This window comes from Carcharhinus amblyrhynchos, chromosome 31 (assembly GCF_965287045.1).
Source record: "Carcharhinus amblyrhynchos chromosome 31, sCarAmb.v2.hapA, whole genome shotgun sequence".
Taxonomy (NCBI): Eukaryota; Metazoa; Chordata; class Chondrichthyes; order Carcharhiniformes; family Carcharhinidae; genus Carcharhinus; species Carcharhinus amblyrhynchos.
Window position 1 is genome coordinate 6721469 of NC_137354.1, and position 18865 is coordinate 6740333.

Below are 18865 nucleotides of genomic sequence, written 5' to 3' on the forward strand. Positions count from 1 at the left end.
CATGACACTCCTCACTCGAGACTGACGTTGAGCGATTACAGCTTGCACAGTAAGAGTTGATGCTGATGTCCGCTTCACCGAACCTGGAATCAACTGCAAGGAAATTAATTTGGCTCCCGTTACAGAAATTCCTGCCCCCCTCTCTGAATGGACAAAGTGGATAGTCAGAAGCTTTTTTCCAGATTGAAAGAGTCCATTTCTAGAGAGGGTGGGGGGGGGGGGGGGGGGTGCTTAGGCTTAAGGTACAATGGACGAGGTTTAAAGATGTACGAGGCAAGTTTTTTTTTTACAGAGGGTGGTGGGTGCCTGGAACTTGTTGCGGGGGTTGTGGTGGTGGTAAGGGGCAGTGGGGATAGTGGAAGCAGATATGATAGTGACTTTTAAGGGTGTCTGGCCAAATACATGACTAGGATGGGAATGGAGGAATATGGTTTTAAGGGGAGGAAGGGGAGGGGTTTTAATTAAGTCGGGCATGGTTGGTGCAGGCTTGGAAGGCCGAAGGACCTGCCCCTGTGCTGTAATTTTCTTTGTTATGTGTAGATTGGGGGGGGGGGGGGGGTGCGGATTAGCTGACAATGGGGTAGAGCCTGGGTGCATTGCTCTGTTGGAGAGTTGGTGCAAACTCAATGGGCCAAATGATCTCCTCCTGCACTATAGAAATCCAATAAAATAGGTGGGATAGTAATGTGTGATAAAGACATCAGCAATTTACAAATGGATATTGATAGGTTAGGTAAGGGGCCCAAAACTTGGCAACTAAGCGAGAGATTATCCATTTTGGTCACAAAAATAGAAAGGCAATTTATTTAAATGGAGAAAAACTTCAGGCTGCTTCAGTGCAGAGGGATCTAGGTGTCCCCTTGCATCAATCACAGAAAATCAGTTTGCAAGTACAGCAGGCAATAAGGAAAGGAAATGGAATTTTGGCATTTCTTGCTAAAGGAATAAGGCATAAAAGTAGAGAAGTGTTGCAGCAGCTGTACAAGACATTAATGAGACCTCACCAGAACTATTATGCACAGTTTTGGCCCCCTTACTTGAAAAAGGATGTAGTTGCATTGGAGGAGGCTCACTACATTGAAAGGTTTGTCTTACGAAGAGAGTTTGAAGAGTTTAGGCCTTTACTCTCTGGAATTTAGAAGAATCAGAGGAGATCTAATTGCGGTATACAAGATGCTAAACTGGGATTGGCAGGGGAGATGTAGAGAGGATGTTTCCTTTTGTGGGGCAATCTAGAATGAGAGGTAATATTTTTATTTTCGGGTGAGGGGTAACTTCTCTCAAAGGGTTGTGAATCTATGGAATTCACTACCCCAAAAGTGCAGTGGATGAGAGGACATTGAGTAAATTGGAGAGAGGCAGCTTTTAAATTAGCAATGGGTTGAAGGGTTATGGAGAATGGGCAGGCAAGTGGAGTTGAGACCGCGATAAGATCAGGCATGATCATTTTGAATGGCTGAGCAGGCTCAAGGATTGCCGCCTCCTGTTCAAGCTCTAATGCTCTAAACCACTTGGGAACACTATAATCAAGTCCAGAAGTGGTTCCAATAGGAAGAAAAAAAGACTTTGGTTCCAAAAGGAACCATTTGTTGGGACAAAAATAGGAATTTTCTGGTTTGATGACCTCCATCTGCAGTGATTCTTGAACCTTCCAAAGAGACAAGACAGGACATGGCAACTCAACCCTGCAGGCAAACCCTTCTTGACGTGCAGGGTTTTGGGGGAAATCTAGTGGCAAGTGGACGATCTGACCATTGGGCCCTCTCCACCATGGAATCCAGAGCCTGTTACCTTCTTTACCTCTCGCTCCCCCCACCCCCCTCCCCCGTCTCCCGACTTTGGCATTAACAGTTGCCCTGTCTATAACCCATGAGTAAAGTCAAAATAATAGTTTTTCTGAATTAAAAAAGGTGAAGAAATTGTGCTGATTTTAAACAAGTTCTTAACTAGGATGTGGAGATGCTGGTGTTGGACTGGCTTGGGCACAGTAAGAAGTCTCACAACATCAGGTTAAAGTCCAATAGGTTCATTTGGGATCACAAACTTTTGGGGTGCTGCTCCTTCAAGAGATGAATGGAGAGTTCAGTTCAACAACTTGGGTTCAACACTTGATTACCTATTAAGACTCACATTCCGACCTTTATCTTGCAACTGTGTTTGTGTCTACATATGCCGCGTTTGTGAACCCAACTCTCCACTCACCTGATGAAGCAGCAGTGCTCAGAAAGCTCGTACTACCAAATAAACCTACTGGACTTTAATCTGGTGTTGTGAAGCTGTGAGACTTCAGCATGTGTTCCGATCCCTGGATAAATCCAGTAGCTTTCTCCTCTCATCCGGTTGACCTAGCAGGTTTGGCACCACGAGGCTTGGACCAATCAGCTCTGGACTGTGTTGCATTCCTGAGGCAGAGGTTTTATGGTGTGCTGAGTCGGAAATTACCAAGTACAAAATAGAGAGACTCAAGAAGATGGTATTTTAAGAAAACAGAGATAAGGGCTGGTTTTATTTTTAAAATAAAAGATATATAAATACACATTTCTCCAATTGACAATACAGAATAAACACTTTTGAAAAAAATTCACGTGGAAATTTGCTTGTTCCATCGATGCTATTCCGTCAGACTATTCTTCTCCCTCCACCAACAACCAACCCTTCGTAAACCCTTCACAGTTTAGAAGTGTTCACTTTCATCATTTTTCACACTTATCTATTGAAAAAGTTTACCCAATGTCTGTTCCTTTTATAACGACATGATTTTCTAGGTAAACTAGGAAAAGTAGAAAGGAGCAATGATGCTTGTGAAACATATATTTTAAAAAAAACACACACGCGGGAAGAGAGAGACAGTTCCAAGTAACAATCCAGTCTTCCTTGTAGGTACACAATGATTACATTTTTTTTTGCCAAACAATGTTAAAAATAAGGGGCACACTTTTGCAGAGGACACAACTGATTCTCACTGCTGGAATAATGAGACACAACTGATTCTCACTGCTGGAATAATGAGTCGACGTTGTCACAAGATACAGTTCACATGTTTCAATGGGTTAGGCTGGAGGTGGCGGTGAACAGTTTGAAAGAGCAGCAATAAAGGAGAATGAGAGAGGAGTGCAAATGTTAGGAGTGATGTTGAAATTCTGTGCAAAACTGCATCAAATGTCACAGAAGGCAGTAGAGGCCAGGTCTTGAAGGTGTCTTTAAGGCAGAGATAGATAGGTTCTTGATTAATGGTCAGGGGTTCAAGGGAAAAGGCAGGAGAATGGGGATGAGAAAAACATTAGCCATTTGGGCGGCACGGTAGCACAGTTGTTAGCACTGCTGCCTCACAGCGCCAAGGACCCAGGTTCGATTCCAGCCTTGGGTCACTGTCTGTGTGGAGTTTGCACATTCTCCCTGTGTCTTCATGGGTTTCCTCTGGGCACTCTAGTTTCCTCCCACACTCCAAAAATGTGCAAGTTAGGTTTACTGGCCATGCTAAATTGACCCTAATGTCAGGGGGATTAGCAGGATAAATGTATGAGGTTACGGGAATAGGGCCAGAATGGGATTATGGTCGACATAGACTTGATGGGCCGAATGGCCTAATTCTGCTCTTATGTCTTATGATTTAAGTCTTGCATTTGGAGTACACTACACATATATAGAGCAACACAGTGGGAATTATTACTGGTATGCACAAACACACATGGTGGAATGCAGCACAAAAACTACCACCTTATTGAAATAAACCATTTTGTAGCCACCTCTCTGTAAAGGTGAAACTGAAAATCTCTTGGCAATACAATATTTTTTTAGAAATGGTTCAAAATCAATGATTCACTGGCGTGCTCACCAAGTTTTTGGAAAAGCTTCAAGGGTCAAATGATTTTCTTACACTTAAAGCAAGGAATAACGTACTGCTAAAATCAACACTGGAGCATTTGAATGAACTATCCATCCACATCATTATACGCACACTAATCTAGCAAACACTGCGAAAGGAAGCCATGTTTGGGAAATGCCTAGTTAATCAGATGAAGCAACAAGCCCCACTCTTTTGCTGCTGCATTCCGTGAGGGGCAGATCAAAATATGAGAAGCAGTTTCAAACAGAATGATTGCTGAAAGCCACATGGATGCAACAAGTGCCCAAAGAGAGCATACTTTCAGAGGGATGACAGCACAATCTTTGCTCCCAGCAAGAATAGCATGCCCACTGAAGGTGCAGCTCACACTAGAATCTCAGGATTGCGAAATCACCCCTCAGTAATCTGTTTGGTGAAAAGAACCGGGCATCTTTCTAGCAAAAACAAAAATCCTCTAAAAGTGAGGAGAAATGTAGTGTTAGTGGAAGATTTAATGATTGCAGAAAAAAAAAACAATTTCCAGTCTTGTAACCAGCCCTGTCTGCTTCAATCAAACCTGTCAACGGAAAGAATTACAAAACATGAACCTTTCTGCTCAGGTCTTTGTGTAACTGTCAACCGGTAAGTCTTCAAGTCAGGCAGACTCTTGGAGAGGGGTGGTGGGGCAAAGACAGTGAATGATGTTGGAGTCTAAACAATAATTGCGCTGTAGTGTAAAGTGGTGTGGGCAGAGGGAGGATAATTCACACACATGGTTAGCGTGTATCAGTCAAACTCCGACAAGTTACATCTTCTTCGGAATTCCTGCCCGCGTTCGTGGATCCATTTATTCGACACTGAAAAACAGCCAAATGGACACAAGGTGTGAGTAGTATTGCTGGCTCCCACTGTATTGCTGGCTCCCACTGCTCCAGCAGGCTACTCCCATCCTCGTGGGATAAACCATCCCTGCCCATCCCACCATTATAGGGTCTATTAAAGATGGACAAACAGCTGGCAGCATCATGTGTACGCAAGGCTACAACATCCTTGATAAATAAAGGCCTGGCGTGGGGTCCAGTGCTCCACATGGTGAGGCCCCTTTAAATAAAAATACAAAGCAGAAAGTTCAAAATGCAGCCTTGTTAAACTTATTCAATGAGAGCCCACCTGTTTATTTCTAAAACATTTATTCATTCACAAGATATAGACAAAGCCAACGTTTATATCACATCCCCAGACAACCTTGTTATCTTGGTGTAGACACCAATATATCTCTGTTGCCCGACGGTTCATTCATGCATGGTGCAATTTTTAAAGAAAATCTCAGGCGTAGACAAAAATTCCACCACACATTTGATTGTTTAGTCCTTTTCAACTTTCCATCCATGAATGGATAGTGTGAAGATTCAGTGGGGTAGTAGAAAATACAGAACGTGACTTGAGGAAGTGTTTCACAATTACCCAGGAATAAGTCACTGGACTGTTCTCACTCTTCAAGTGGCAAATTTATGTAAGGAAGGAGAACTGGGTTCAGTTCTAGCCTTGAATGACTGGATGGAGTTTGCACATTTTCCCCGTGTCTGCGTGGGTTTCCTCTGGGTGCTCCAGTTTCCTCCCACACATAAAAGATGTGCAAGTTAGGTGGATTGGCCAAGCCAAATTGCACTTTAGTACACAAAGAGGTGTAGGTTAGGTGGATTGGCCAAACTAAATTGCACTTTGTGTACAAAGAGGTATAGGTTAGGAGGATTAGTGGGTAAATCAGTGTGGTTACGGGGATATGTCGCTGGGTGAGCCTAGGTAGGATACTCTGAGAGAGAGTCGGTGCAGGCTACATTGGGCGAATGGCCCCCTTCTGTACTGTAGGGATTTTATGACTGAGGAATGGTTATAGCTGGGATGTATTTTTGCCTCATATTAATCTAAGAAACAAAACATCGCATTAAAAAAAAAGTGATATTGCTGTAACTTATTTGAAGAATTTTATCTCGGCGGTTAGGAGGGCAGGAGGGTATTAGAACAAGGTATGCCCTACTGAAAATTGTGGTGGAACCAAATTCTATTAAAGCTCTTCAAAGGTCAGTGGCTAAACTTTTGAAAAAAGAAAAATATAAAAGGGCACTGGAAGAGGGCCGGTAATGCAGCCAATATGCTTAGTTCTTCCAAAGATCCAGCACAGGCACAATGGGCCAAATGGCCTTCTTACTGCAGAATTCAATGAATAGCATGGGGATGGCATTGGGAATAATCATTCTAAAAAAAATACAGTTTTTTGGAGCTGGAAGAATGGAACTCAAGAGGATCAGTTAGCACCTCTTGGCCATTTTTACCATTCACAATGTACTGCCACAATGTAAATGCAAGATTTTGCATGGTTCTAGGGAAAAAGATTGCCTGGGATACGTGGCCTTTGACAAGAAAGTTGTTAACAGTGCTGTCTCACATCCTCTAAAGGGAATGACTGTGGTGTACAGTCTGTGCAGTGCTTCGCAGCTCGTCGAGTTCCTGCTATAGGTTATAAGTGTACAGTAAAACCTTGGAATTAACGAGAAGAAGAATGTTGACAATCATGCAGCATGTGGCTAACACACAGCCACAGTCCCTCCAAAACTGCCATGAAGTATTGTCTGTACTCACCCCATTTGTTTCCTACTAATACTGGACAAGCTGCATGCCGAGTGCTGTAATCACCCTCTCCACTGGGAAAAAGGTTGTACCAAAAGACTGCTGAGCCCTGCAAGTTAAGCATCCAAAAGCGTCTCAACTTTACAAGCTAATAAACTGATTAACACATGCTGTGAGTACAATAAGGCCAACAAGCTTCTACTGAATACCTCTGTGAAGGATAGCTGACCAATTCTTCAAACAATCTTGAAATCGTGATGGAATTATCCCCAGCTAGGCTTCACACTTGTGCATTTTTGACAAAAATTACATCCATTTTTAAGCCAAGTTAGCGCACTAAGAGGAGGTGGTAGAGGTGGGTACAACATTTAAAAGACATTTGGACAGGTATGTGGATGGGAAAGATTTAGAGGAATATGGGCCAAACACAGGCAAATGGGACTAGTTCGGTTTAAGAAACATGGTCAGCATGAACACATAGGGCCGAAGGGCCTGTTTCCATGCTGTAAATCTCTATGAATCAATTAAGCAGACTGATCCGAATTTAGCTTATTTTTTCCATCAAAGAAAAAAATCAGCAGCACCAGGGCTGCAAAAGAAACCAAAGAATTTCTTGACAAACTGCAGTATCGGTGTCACAGCTTAATCTGTGAATGTTGGTCCGTTCTTTTACATCATGAAGTAGGACTAAGGTGGGAACACCTCCACCACAAACAAACTGCATCAGTTATATCTGGGCACACACTTGCAGGCACCTGGGAGGGAATGTCCCATTGGTGGAGGTTTGAGTAAGACGCCAAATCAAATCTGCTGCAGTGGATGAAAGGAATGTTAAAAAGATTCGACACTGCCAGTCAGAGAGTTTCCTGGCATCTCTCTCAACAAACATCACTAGCAGCTGCATGAATTAGCCATTCATTCCATTGCTGTCTGCAAAGTGCCTCCAATTCTTGCTGCATTAATAGTCGCTACATTACAGCTTGGCTCTTTCCAGGCAAATTCCTTTGAAAAGTAGGAGATGGTTGAAGCCTCAAAGGCAAGTCTTTCTTTTCTTTTGATGTCTAAATATCCTAAATACGACTAAAGGTTTTTGGCATGTCAGCTACAGCTCTCACCAATATTTACAGATGCACCATAGAAAGCATTCTTTCTGGTTGTATCACAGCTTGGTATGGCTCCTGCTCTGCCCAACACCGCAATGAACTACAAAAGATCGTGAATGCAGCCCAATCCATCACACAAACCAGCCTCCTACCCACTGACTCCGTCTACACTTCCCACTGCCTCGGAAAAGCAGCCAGCATAATTAAGGAGCCCACACACACCAGTCAGGAAAAAGATACAAAAGTCTGAGGTCACGTACCTACCCCTCAAGAACAGCTTCTTCCCTGCTGCTGTCAGACTTTTGAATGGACCTACCTTGCGTTAAGTTGATCTTTCTCTACACTCAAGCTATGACTGTAACACAACATTCTGCACTCTCTCACTTCCTTCTCTATGAATGGTATATTTTGTCTGTATAGCGCGCAAGAAACAATACGTATCACTGTATGGTAATATATGTGACAATAATACATGAAATCAAAGATCTAGCAAACACTCTGGATACTTAAAAAACCAAAAACCCCCAAATTATTAGGAAGGAATTATTTAAGTGCTAGAAGTGCAGTTCCAACTGACACTGAATGTGCTAATCAAAGTCCTGCATTGCATTAACAGTTGTGTATTCAAAGCTTCCTTGAATGTTCCTCGCTCTTCTTTCCATATTTTATGAAGGTATGAAGTAGGAGCAGAAGTAGGTCCGTCAAGCCTATTCTGTCATTCAGTAAGATCATGACTGATCGGTTTGTGTTCCAAATTCCACATTCCCATCTACCTTCAATAACCTTCGATTCTCTTGCCCACCTAAAAATATTCAGTGACCCTGCCTTCTGAGGCACAGAGTTCCAACAACTTAAAAGTTGCACAACTTAAACATTTTCTCCTCATCTCTTGTCCTTTAGGGACAACTCTAATTTTTATAACAGTGTCCCCTAGTTTTGGACTCATCCACAAGGGGAAACATTCTTTCCAAGTCCACCTTGTTGAGACTGTTCAGGGTCTTATGTACTCCAACCAAGTTAGCTCTCACTCTTCTAAACTCTCATGGAAACAAGCCCAGTCTGTGCAACCTTTTCTTATAAGACAATTAATGCATACATTCCACGTATCACTTCCTCTGATGTTATCCCTTAAGGAATAATAAATCTACATTTACGTAGCAGCTTTCACATCCTCAGGACACCCCAAAGCCAATAAATTACTTTTCAAGCATGGCCACTATTGTACTGTAGGCGAATGCAACAACCAGTGTGTGTGAGGTAAGGTTTCACAAAGAACGGTGAGGGGACCAGATTATCTGTTTGGGTGGGTGTCGGTTGAGGTTTAATTGTTAACCAGGGGACAACTCCCCTGCTCCTTCCTCTTTGAGTAGGCTTTGCAATCACCGGGTCAGACAGGTAGTTACTGGTTAAATATCTCAACTGAAAGACAATGCTTCCGATAATACTGCATCCCTCACTGCTGCCTCCATTATGTGCTCAAGTTCTGATCTAGAAGGTGAAATCAACCTGTTGACTCAAGAAATGAGACTGCTACCTCATAGCATCCTTACAGTGCAGAAGGAGGCCATTCGGCCTATAGGGTCTACAGCGACCACAATCCCATTCAGGTCCTATTCCTACATATTTACCCTGCTAATCCCCCTGACACTAGGGTCAGTTTAGCATGGCCAATCCACCTAACCTACACATCTTTGGATTGTGGGAGGAAACCGGAGCACCTGGAGGAAACCCACGCAGACACGGGGAGAACATGCAGGCTCCGCACAGATAGTGACCCGAGGCCAGAATTGAACCCGGGTCCCTGGCGCTGTGAGGCAGCAGTGCTGACTACTGTGCCATTCTCCAACTCTCTCTGGGACCATCTCCCTGCTTAGTTTACACAATGTCACATTTCTGTTAATCATGTTATGTAAGGGTTGAGAAGTTAACTGGGCAACCCATTTTCTGATTGACAGCTCCCACCAGTATTCTCCCCCACAGCCCCCTTTCCTCTTCCTCCTCCTCCCCAACTGCAAAGGCCTGGATAAGAATACAAACTCCCTATTTGGGATATATAAATCAGGGCTCAAATATCCTGTGATCGCTCTGCAATGTGTTCTGTTGCCTAATGCCATGGTCAGGCTATTTTTCAATCTCTTTTCATAGAATCCAAAGAACCCCTACAGTGCAGAAGGAGGCCATTCAGTCCATTGAGTCTGCACAGACCACAATCCCACTCAGGCCCTAGTCCTATAAACTCCACACATTTACCCTGCTGATCCCCTGACACTCGGGTCAATTAAGCATGGCCAATCAACCTAATCCGCACAATGGTGCTACAAGAATTGTAGTCCAAACTAGTACCTCTTTCCTTTCTGAGCTTATTGTGACCGCATCCGTTCTTAATGTTTATGAAATGAGCTCTTATCGATTTATTGTTTCAATAAAGCAGCATCAGATATTAATTAGAGGGTCAAAAGGCCTCAGTTTGTTTGCAAAAGGTCCATTCAGAAACCTGTCTTGTGGAAACTGCTGATCGATAGGTTCCCTTTTATTGCACCAACCCAATCACCTAATTTGGATAACATTGAGTTAAACAGACAAAGAAGCAAGGCACAGACAGACAAGAGAGACTTTACTAAGTGCAAGGAAGAGGAACAGTGTCCAAGTGAGTGAGCGCACATGCAGGACAGACAGTGCGGCTGCGAGACTGCAAGCACTGGACTGTAGGAGAGATAGAAATCAATGCCAGTACCTTCTGTGGCCACACTGCTGCTCCTACTTCAGGGAAAACTGTGGCTCCTCCGGCTGCTACATCACTCATCTAGCAGAATAAAATTAAAATGAAGAACATAAGGACAATGGAAAATATATCCTGAACTGCAGCAAATTCAATGAAGGAAATGCAACATTTTATGATTAGTGCCATGCCACAAATAACATTCAATAAACTGTCATACTATCTTTGTCTCAAATGTCTAATGTTCCTTAAAGTACCAGAATGGATCCTATTAAACAGCAAAATAATTACAGAATGAGGACTGAAATATATCTGTCTGATTCCACTGTCCAATACCTCCCCAACTCTAATCCCGTTTGCTATGGGCTCAATGCTATATATTGTTACCACATTACCTATTTTCCTCTTTCCCTGCCCCCATCCCTTTCACACACGCACACAAAAAACATGAGAGAAACGAGTAGGGCATGATGCTGTGTGCTTGTCGTGTTTTTGATGACAGAGCTTTTCACATCCTATCAGCACTTGTTCTCAACTACTGCTCAAAATGAGCTTTACTGCCAAACACTGAAATTAAATTACCCGACCTCGCAGGATTCACAGTGATTTTGGCCTACGGGGCTTGGCACGTTTACTGCTTCGAAGTTGAAAGGACATTGCCAAAATGTGCTCATCACAGGTTACTGTGCATCAAAGTGCACATTCTTGCTGTCTATATTGCCATTTGAAAAACACTAGTCATCAAGCAGCTAGTCCCGGAGGCTAGATTAAAGCGACCCTGACATTGACGGATCGCAAATTGGTGAATCCTCTCTTCAGTTCTAGAGTATGTTCTCCTGTCCTTTCGAAGGAAGAACAAAGTTACATTTACATCGCTCCTTTCAAGTCCTGCGTAGATGACAAATTGATTCACAGCAGTGAACTACTCTAAGATAGACAAAACATAGCAGCCAATATGCTCAGGAGCTGGTAACTCTAATGAACGATCAGTTAAGTTGTCCCCCTCTCTACCCCCACAGGGTGGGTTGATGGCTAAATGTTGGCAAGGGCAGTGGGAGAATTCTTTCAAATAATGCCACGGGACTTTTCATCACCAACTCAAATAGAAAGATGGGACTTCGGTTTGATGTCTAATACCAAAGATGGAACCAGTTACCACTGAGTGAAAGCTGCAGCAATCCCTGACCAAGAGAGCAGTCATTTAACCTATCACACAATTCCGAGGAGCGCACTGCAGGCTGATAATTCTGCCGATGCTCTTTGGGAAACACGCTTTTACAGTGTGCTCCCTGAGCTTATTCTACCCTATCTTTTCAATCTCTTCTGGCCCTACATCCCAGCGCGCGCCTTCTCCTAACTCGGATTTCGTTATTCCCAGTCACCATGTTGCTTCGCTCTGGAATTCCCTCCACGTCCCAATTTGCCAGCATGCCTGCTTTCTATTCATTTTCAAAAAAAGCAACTCGTCAGTTATACTTCTGGTCAATTGCCCAACTCCTCTTACCAAACTCTGGCTTGGCATTGGGACCTTTTTCCTTAAATCCATCATGAGATAAAAAGATGTCATAGAGATACAAACTGTAGAGAGTTAAGGGTGCAATTTGTGTTCGCATTCTGAAGCAGCAATGTTCTGCATAACAAGAATAGCCATTCCAGTGACCCATCCCAACATCTTTACTGTACTTTTGTCAGAATGCCTCTACTTTCTCAGAAGATTAAGGAAATTTTGCATGTCAGCTACGACTGTCACCAACTTTTACAAATGCACCATAGAAAGTATTCTTTCTGGTTTATCACAACTTGGTACGGCTCCTGCTCTGCCCAAAACTGCAAGGAACTACAAAAGGTCATGAATGTAACCCAATCACACAAACGAGTCTCCCATCCATTGACTGTCCACACTTCCCGCTGCCTCAGCAAAGCAGCCAGTATAATTAAGGCCCAATGCACCTTCGATATTCTCTCTTCCACCTTCTTCCGTCAGGAAAGAGATACAAAAATGCGAGGTCATGTACCAACCGACTCACGAACAGCTTCTTTCCTGCTGCCATTAGATTTTGAACGGACCTACTTTGCACTAAGTTCATCTTTCCCTATACCCCAGCTATAACTGTAACATTACATTTTGCACTCTCTCATTTCCTCATCTATGAATGGTATGCTCTGTCTGTATAGCACGCAAAAAATAATACTTTTCACTTTATGCTAATACATGTGACAATAATAAATCAAATCAAAAGAAACTAGCAGCTTCTGCTGGTGGGTGGGTGGTGGGAAGGAGAGTTAAAAATGATCAAATCTCTTCCATAGCTGGTTAAAATACTTAAACATTTTTTTATAAATGCAGAACCAGAACATACACCAGCTATTTTACTAGAAAACAAAACACTGCTTGAAACAAGGACCGCTTACTCTCAATTTTCAATCTTGCGACTCCAAACCCACAAGCACTGAATCATAGAAACTAGATCGCCAAATTAATTGTTCTAGTTTAAAATCAGCAAGTGTCGGAATGAATTCTACTTACATAAAATAACCAGGTAGCAATCCTGTTCCCAGTTCCCAACTCTTTGAATGCGTCGGGTTCATCTTTCTATTCAAAGGAAAGAACACTGCAGTTGATGCAATGTCAATAACAGAAGTCACAAAATTTTACAATATTAATGGTGACAATGACGTATTTATGTACAATTCCTTTCTCTGCTATTTTAACAGAAGCACTAACCCATAAATGCTTTGACAAACGGATTCACCCCTTCTATATAACAGCAGACAAAGTAATGCCATAAACATAGTAGATGTTTGCAGATTAAATTTTTTGCAGACCTCGATTTGCGGGTCATTGCAACTTTTCCCAGTAGCACATAGCAGAGCAAGCTGAATCAAGCCATGCGTTCCATCTGGAAATGTCTCCCAAGTGACATTCGGTACCAAATTAAAGTGGGGTTTGATTATGCTTCTGCATTCTACCTACCTCAGACAGACAAGCCCCATCCTGACTCCAACCCAAGTACTTTAACCTCCATTCCTCTTGTGATTATGTGTATTGTTTAAATCGTACTATTTTTTCTTGAATGCTTCTCAAAGTGAACTTTCCCCTTAGGCTACGATCTTCCAGGTGTTACAGGAACTCCATTTCAATCCAAAAGTGGCCAGTTTCAATAATGACAATACTCTTCTGGCTTTGGTATCCAAAAGTCACTATCTTGGAGACATGCGAAGAAGCTTCCCCTTAAGATAGCCAGTACAAGTCTGAAGCCCATAACAGGTGATCAGCAGAACCAAGCATGGAGGGCTATACAGAGCTTCAGCCTCCTACAAGCATTTACATATCAACAGCCTCCTCAAACAAAGAACAAAGGAAATTACAGCACAGGAACAGACCCTTCAGCCCTCCAAACCAGCACCAACCACGCTGCCCGAGTTAACTAAAATCCCCTACCTCTCGGAGACCACATCCCTCTATTTCCATCCTATTCATGTATTTGAAAAAGCCACCATCGTATCTGCTTCCACTACCTCCCCTGGCAACGAGTTCCAGGCACCCGCTACTCCCTGTGTAGAAAATCTGCCTCATATATCTCCTTTAAACCTTGCCCCTGGTACCTTAAATCTATGCCCTCAGTAATTGATTCTTTACCCTGGAAAAAGCTTCTGACTATCACTCTGTCCATCGCTCTCATAATCTTGTAGACTTCTACCAGGTCGCCCCTCAACCTCTGTCGTTCCAGTGAGAAAAACCCAAGTTTCTCCAAACTCTCCTCATAGCTAATGCCCTCTATACCAGGCAACATCCTGGTAAATCTTTTCTGTACCCTCTCCAAAGCCTCCACATCCTTCTGATAGTGTGGCATCCAGAATTGAACACTATATTCCAAGTGCGGCCTAACTAAGGTTCTATAAAGCTGCAACATGACTTGCCCATTTTTAAATTCAATGCCCCGGCCTTTGAAGGCAAGCACGCTGTATACCTTCTTGACGTTCCTCTTTGGAAACATTTCATCAGCACTTTCAGTAACTGACGCTTTCACTTTGCAATATGCAAATTCCACCTGAATTTCCTGCCTACACTTGCTATCTCATTTGCATTCTATTTAAAATAAATTTAGTTACTCCATGTAATTCTGAAATCTTTCTTAACATATATTTAACCTTTTCTTTGCATCACAAATGACACAAAGTACTTTTATTAAATGCCTGTCCTAACACCCAGAATACAACTTCCTTCAATCCAGTGCAGACATTTGCCTCCAGCAGAACTTACTCACAGCCAATCAGTAGAATAATGTCTATATTAAAAACAATAAGCTGTCAATCTTTTCTCTCTATGGATATTATGGTCAATAAATCTTCAACTGAATATATTAAAACAGCACACCTTGTGCACCTGAGATCTACTCAAAATGTCACAGAATACCTACAGCGCAGAAAGAGGCCATTCGGGCCATTGAGTCTGCACGCACTCTTATCCAGATTTATCACATAACCCCACATATCTACCCCACTAATTTCCTAACCCAAAAAATCAAAAGACATTAAGGGGAAATTTAGCATGGCCAATTCACCTAATCCGCACATCTGTGGGAGGAAACCAGAGCATCTGGAGGTGACCCAAGCAGACTCAGGGAGAATGTGCAAACTCCACACACACAGCGACCCAAAGCAAGAATTGAACGTCAGATCCCTGAAGCTATGAGGCAGCAGTGCTAACCAGTGTGCCATCCTTGTCATGTCTGCAGGACAAATCATCAAAACTTCTAATCTGCAGCTGAAATATACACACCTTTTCACAGTACAGGCTTAGGAAAAGAACCTGTGACTAACTTGCTCCTATATTGTGCTGAAGTTTTACGGGATACTGTCTCACTCAGTCACATCCAAAGTAAGACAAATATTGACCCAAATAGAGAAAGATAATAGGAATCATTGAACGAATGCCTGATTGTAGCCAAGCTTACTGAAATAAAGTATTAATCATGCATGTGAGCATTGATAAATGATGGATATATTGATCAATATAAAGATCTATCACTGAGCCTTCTCAAATACCTCATTAGAAAACTGAAGATGAACATAACTAGGAGAATCTGTAGATAAATGAAGAATGCAACAGATTGCAGGGGTCAAATAATATATGGATCAAATTCTTTGGTCAGACTGCATTGGGCTTCACTTGTCAAAGGGCTTCTTGAAAATTGTACATCTCCTACACATCTGTTGATCACTAAAGACAGTGGAATGTCGATAACATATCTTCGGTACTACTCTAACAAGAAGTTTGATGTGTCAGGATTGGCATTAATGCACAATACTCTCATTAAGCTACAGCTATTGCAACTTCATGGCTAATAATAAATTCCATCTTCGAGGCATTCACACTTCACTGCCGCAAAAGAAAATCCCAATAATCTATACACTTTCCTGCTCCATAACTTGCCCCAACTCACCAAAGTATCTTGTGCATATTAAATTGGTTCTTGAATTTGGTGATGGGTAAAGCCATCACCTAACATTCAGTGATTACAAAGAAAAAAAAATCAATTACATATTGATCAATCCATATGATTTTTCCCCGGATGAGATGCTATCTTATCATGCAACTAGAAGTAGCCTATTCACGCAGTCCTATGAAAAAAGCAAAATGTTTTGGAATAGTTGTAACTTGCCCGAGCAAAGTCATGGTGGGGCTCATACTGCCCTCCCACGCCATAATTAGCCACCTGAAAAAAAGAAACAGATGGAGGAAAAAGAGCTGAAGAAACAGTGACACACTTACCCGTCCAAAGTCAAAGTGAGGCTCGTACTGGCCCCCAACCCCATAATTGGCCACCTATAGCAGAACGAGAAGTCAGACAGATCTGGTCAAATGCTCAGCATTTCACAAGCACCGAGTCTTATTCAGAAGGTTAGTGCACAGTGAAAAGGAAGCGTATAGGCAATAATGATCCATCTTCAAACTGAAATCGAAACTTACGTTTTGTGTTGTGTTTTAATTCCACTAAGTTATTATGTTAGGCAACCGTATAAACATAATCCAAAAATGGCATTAAATGGAGTAGAGGATATTATAAATACTCTGGCTTATATATAATGGCAGCAACTGTTTCCTAACATGGCTTGCTTTTGTGTCAACAAATAAAAAAAATCAGCGTGCAGGATTAAAGACATTGATCCCTGTTAAGTGATCCCAAGGAAACTGCAAAGAAGGAAACTGAAGTCCTGTCAGAAAATACATAATGTTTTAAATCTTGGTTAGCTCAATAATGGATATGGACTTGAGGTGAAATAAATTGACAAGAGGCGAGTTCTTGCTGTCTCATGTTTGAAACTCCACCATTTGATCATGGCTGATATGCTCCTCATCCCCATTTTCTGGCTTTCTCCCTGTAACTTTCAACCCACTACCAATTAAAAACCTGTCTAACTCCTCCTTAAATTTACTCACTGTTGCAGCATCCACCGCACTTTGGGGTAGCGAGTTCTACAGATTTACAACCCTTTGGCAGAAGTAGTTTCTCCTCAACTCCGTTTTAAATTTTTATCATCTTATATACCTCAATTTGATCTACCTTCTAAATTTCAGAGAGAATAGGCCTAACTGTTCAATCTCTCTTCATACGACAAACCTCTCATTTCTGGAATCAATCTAGTGAACCTCCTCTGAACTACCACCATATGTGGGTTCCTGCCTTTATCTTGTTTACCCAGAATCATCACAGCTCCACAAAGGCAATGACCCTTTCAGGACTCAATTGGCATACTTCAATCAACCAATGTAAATATGGTATTACAGATAACAAAATTAATTTCAAGTCTATTCAAAAGACAAATTACATTCTATCAGGCTTACACAAAGTTTTAAGATTAATTTAATATTTGGTTAAAATGAAAAGTTAAATTAACCATCTCTTCTGAAAGCCTTTTGCTATCTCAAGTGTGCTTTTTGCACAAATGGTTTTGATTTAGCTAACAATGAAATTTTTGCTTCATATAGAATCCAATAGAGTGTGTTTTATGGTACTAACTTGCAGAAGAATAAAATCTGGTCTGAACAGAGCATCTATCCTCTCAATGATCACTTTGTTCCTGCTGAAACATGTTGATAGAATCCTTACCGTGCAGAAGGAGGCTGTTCAGCTGATCTAGCCTGCACTGACATCAATCCCACCCAGGCCTTAATCCGGTAACCCCATGTATTTATGCTACTAATCCCCCTGACACTTAAGGGGCAATTTAGCATGGCCAATCAACCTAACCCGCACATCTTTGGACTTTGGGAGGAAACGAGAACACTTAGATGAAACCCATGCAGGCACGGGGAGAACATGCAAACTCCACACAGTCCCCCAAGGTCAGAATTGAACCTGGGTTCCTGGCGCTGAGAGGCAGCAGTGCTAACCACTGTGCCACCGTGCTGCCCGGGTGAAATTTGAACCTGGGTCTCTGGATTACTAGTTCAGTGACAACACCATTACGCCATTGCCTCCCCCACTGTTCAGACATTTCCTATTTAAAAAAGCTCACAAGCAACAGGTTGTAGAATCCATCACTTTTCCCAGCTGATATTAGAAAACATGGCTCCCCTTGAATGGTTGCAATAAAAATGTGTTGTGTTTAACTTCTTGAGCCATGAGCTCCTTCAAGTTTTATTCCTAATCTCAGCTATCAGCGTGGTTGGCAACATACTGCATAAAAGCAAGGGGCAGGCTCACCTATGGACAGTGCAAGACCGGTTGGAGTAAAAGGTGTAGAGTAATAAAGGAAGCCTCCAAGCATTGAGGGAGAAAAATACTGCTCGATACAGAGCTTAAAACCATACAGCTTAAAAGGACAAATGAGAAATCTTAACTCCTCACAAAGCATCTCGGCTATTAGAGTTGTTTGTGTGTGTGTGTGGTGGTGGTGGGCGGTGGTTGCGGGGGGGTGGTGGTGGTGGTGGTGGTGAGAGAGGCAGGGGTGTGGTGGAGGAGGAGGAGGAGGGAGCGGAGGGGGAAATAGGACGATACCCACAATCTTGGTCATCAAGTTGGGCCTTCGACCCTTCACCTTGACTATTAAAGAGGAGGTGGAGAAGGTGGGAAAATGCTACATGAAACCTTCACGTTGTATTTGTCAGAAGGAAGGATGTTTGCAACATTAGCCAAAATCTTAGCTATTGAAATAACAGAAGATGGTGGAAATACTCAGCAGATCAGGCATTAATCGGTGGGGAAAGAAGCAATTAATATTTTAGATCAATGCCTTTTAGTCAGGCCTGGTTTGATATTAGGGCAGCTATTGAATCGCTAATTTTGTTCTCACACAGCAGCTGTGGTAGCGTGTGTGAAGAACCTCCACCATTTTTTCCTCTTGATTCCAATTTTTCGGCTTCTGCAGTATTTTGCTTCACTGTAGTGGCTGAAGTCAGGGGACCTCTAGCCCATTCCTTAATTTCATGATTTTCACAGATAAAAGACTCTGCCACATTTTCCAAACCAGATGTTGCTCTATTATAGAAAATTCAGATTTAAAAAACACTCACATCCCACACGTAATAGTCATTTTGATTTGGGATAAATACCCACCTGTCTCTTCATTGGGGTCCAATTC

The 18865-nt window shown here is 42.3% G+C and overlaps 1 protein-coding gene across 5 annotated transcripts in view; it reads right to left on the reverse strand.

Moving 5' to 3' along the window:
• Positions 1-2471: 2471 nt before the first annotated feature.
• p4ha1b (prolyl 4-hydroxylase, alpha polypeptide I b) overlaps positions 2472-18865 on the reverse strand; it is an 82721-nt gene continuing 66327 nt past the window's right edge. For 3 of the 5 annotated variants that reach the window (XM_080215806.1, XM_080215808.1, XM_080215805.1), the window contains exons 11-15: positions 16053-16106; positions 12804-12869; positions 10292-10360; positions 6467-6563; positions 2472-4683 (exon numbers count right to left, since the gene is read on the reverse strand). In XM_080215806.1, coding sequence (XP_080071932.1) covers positions 4613-4683; positions 6467-6563; positions 10292-10360; positions 12804-12869; positions 16053-16106 — 357 coding nt within the window. In that variant the 3' untranslated portion in view covers positions 2472-4612. Of the gene's footprint in view, positions 4684-6466; positions 6564-10291; positions 10361-12803; positions 12870-15942; positions 15997-16052; positions 16107-18865 lie in introns of all 5 variants that reach the window. The other 2 variants (XM_080215809.1, XM_080215807.1) reach the window with 1 other exon arrangement.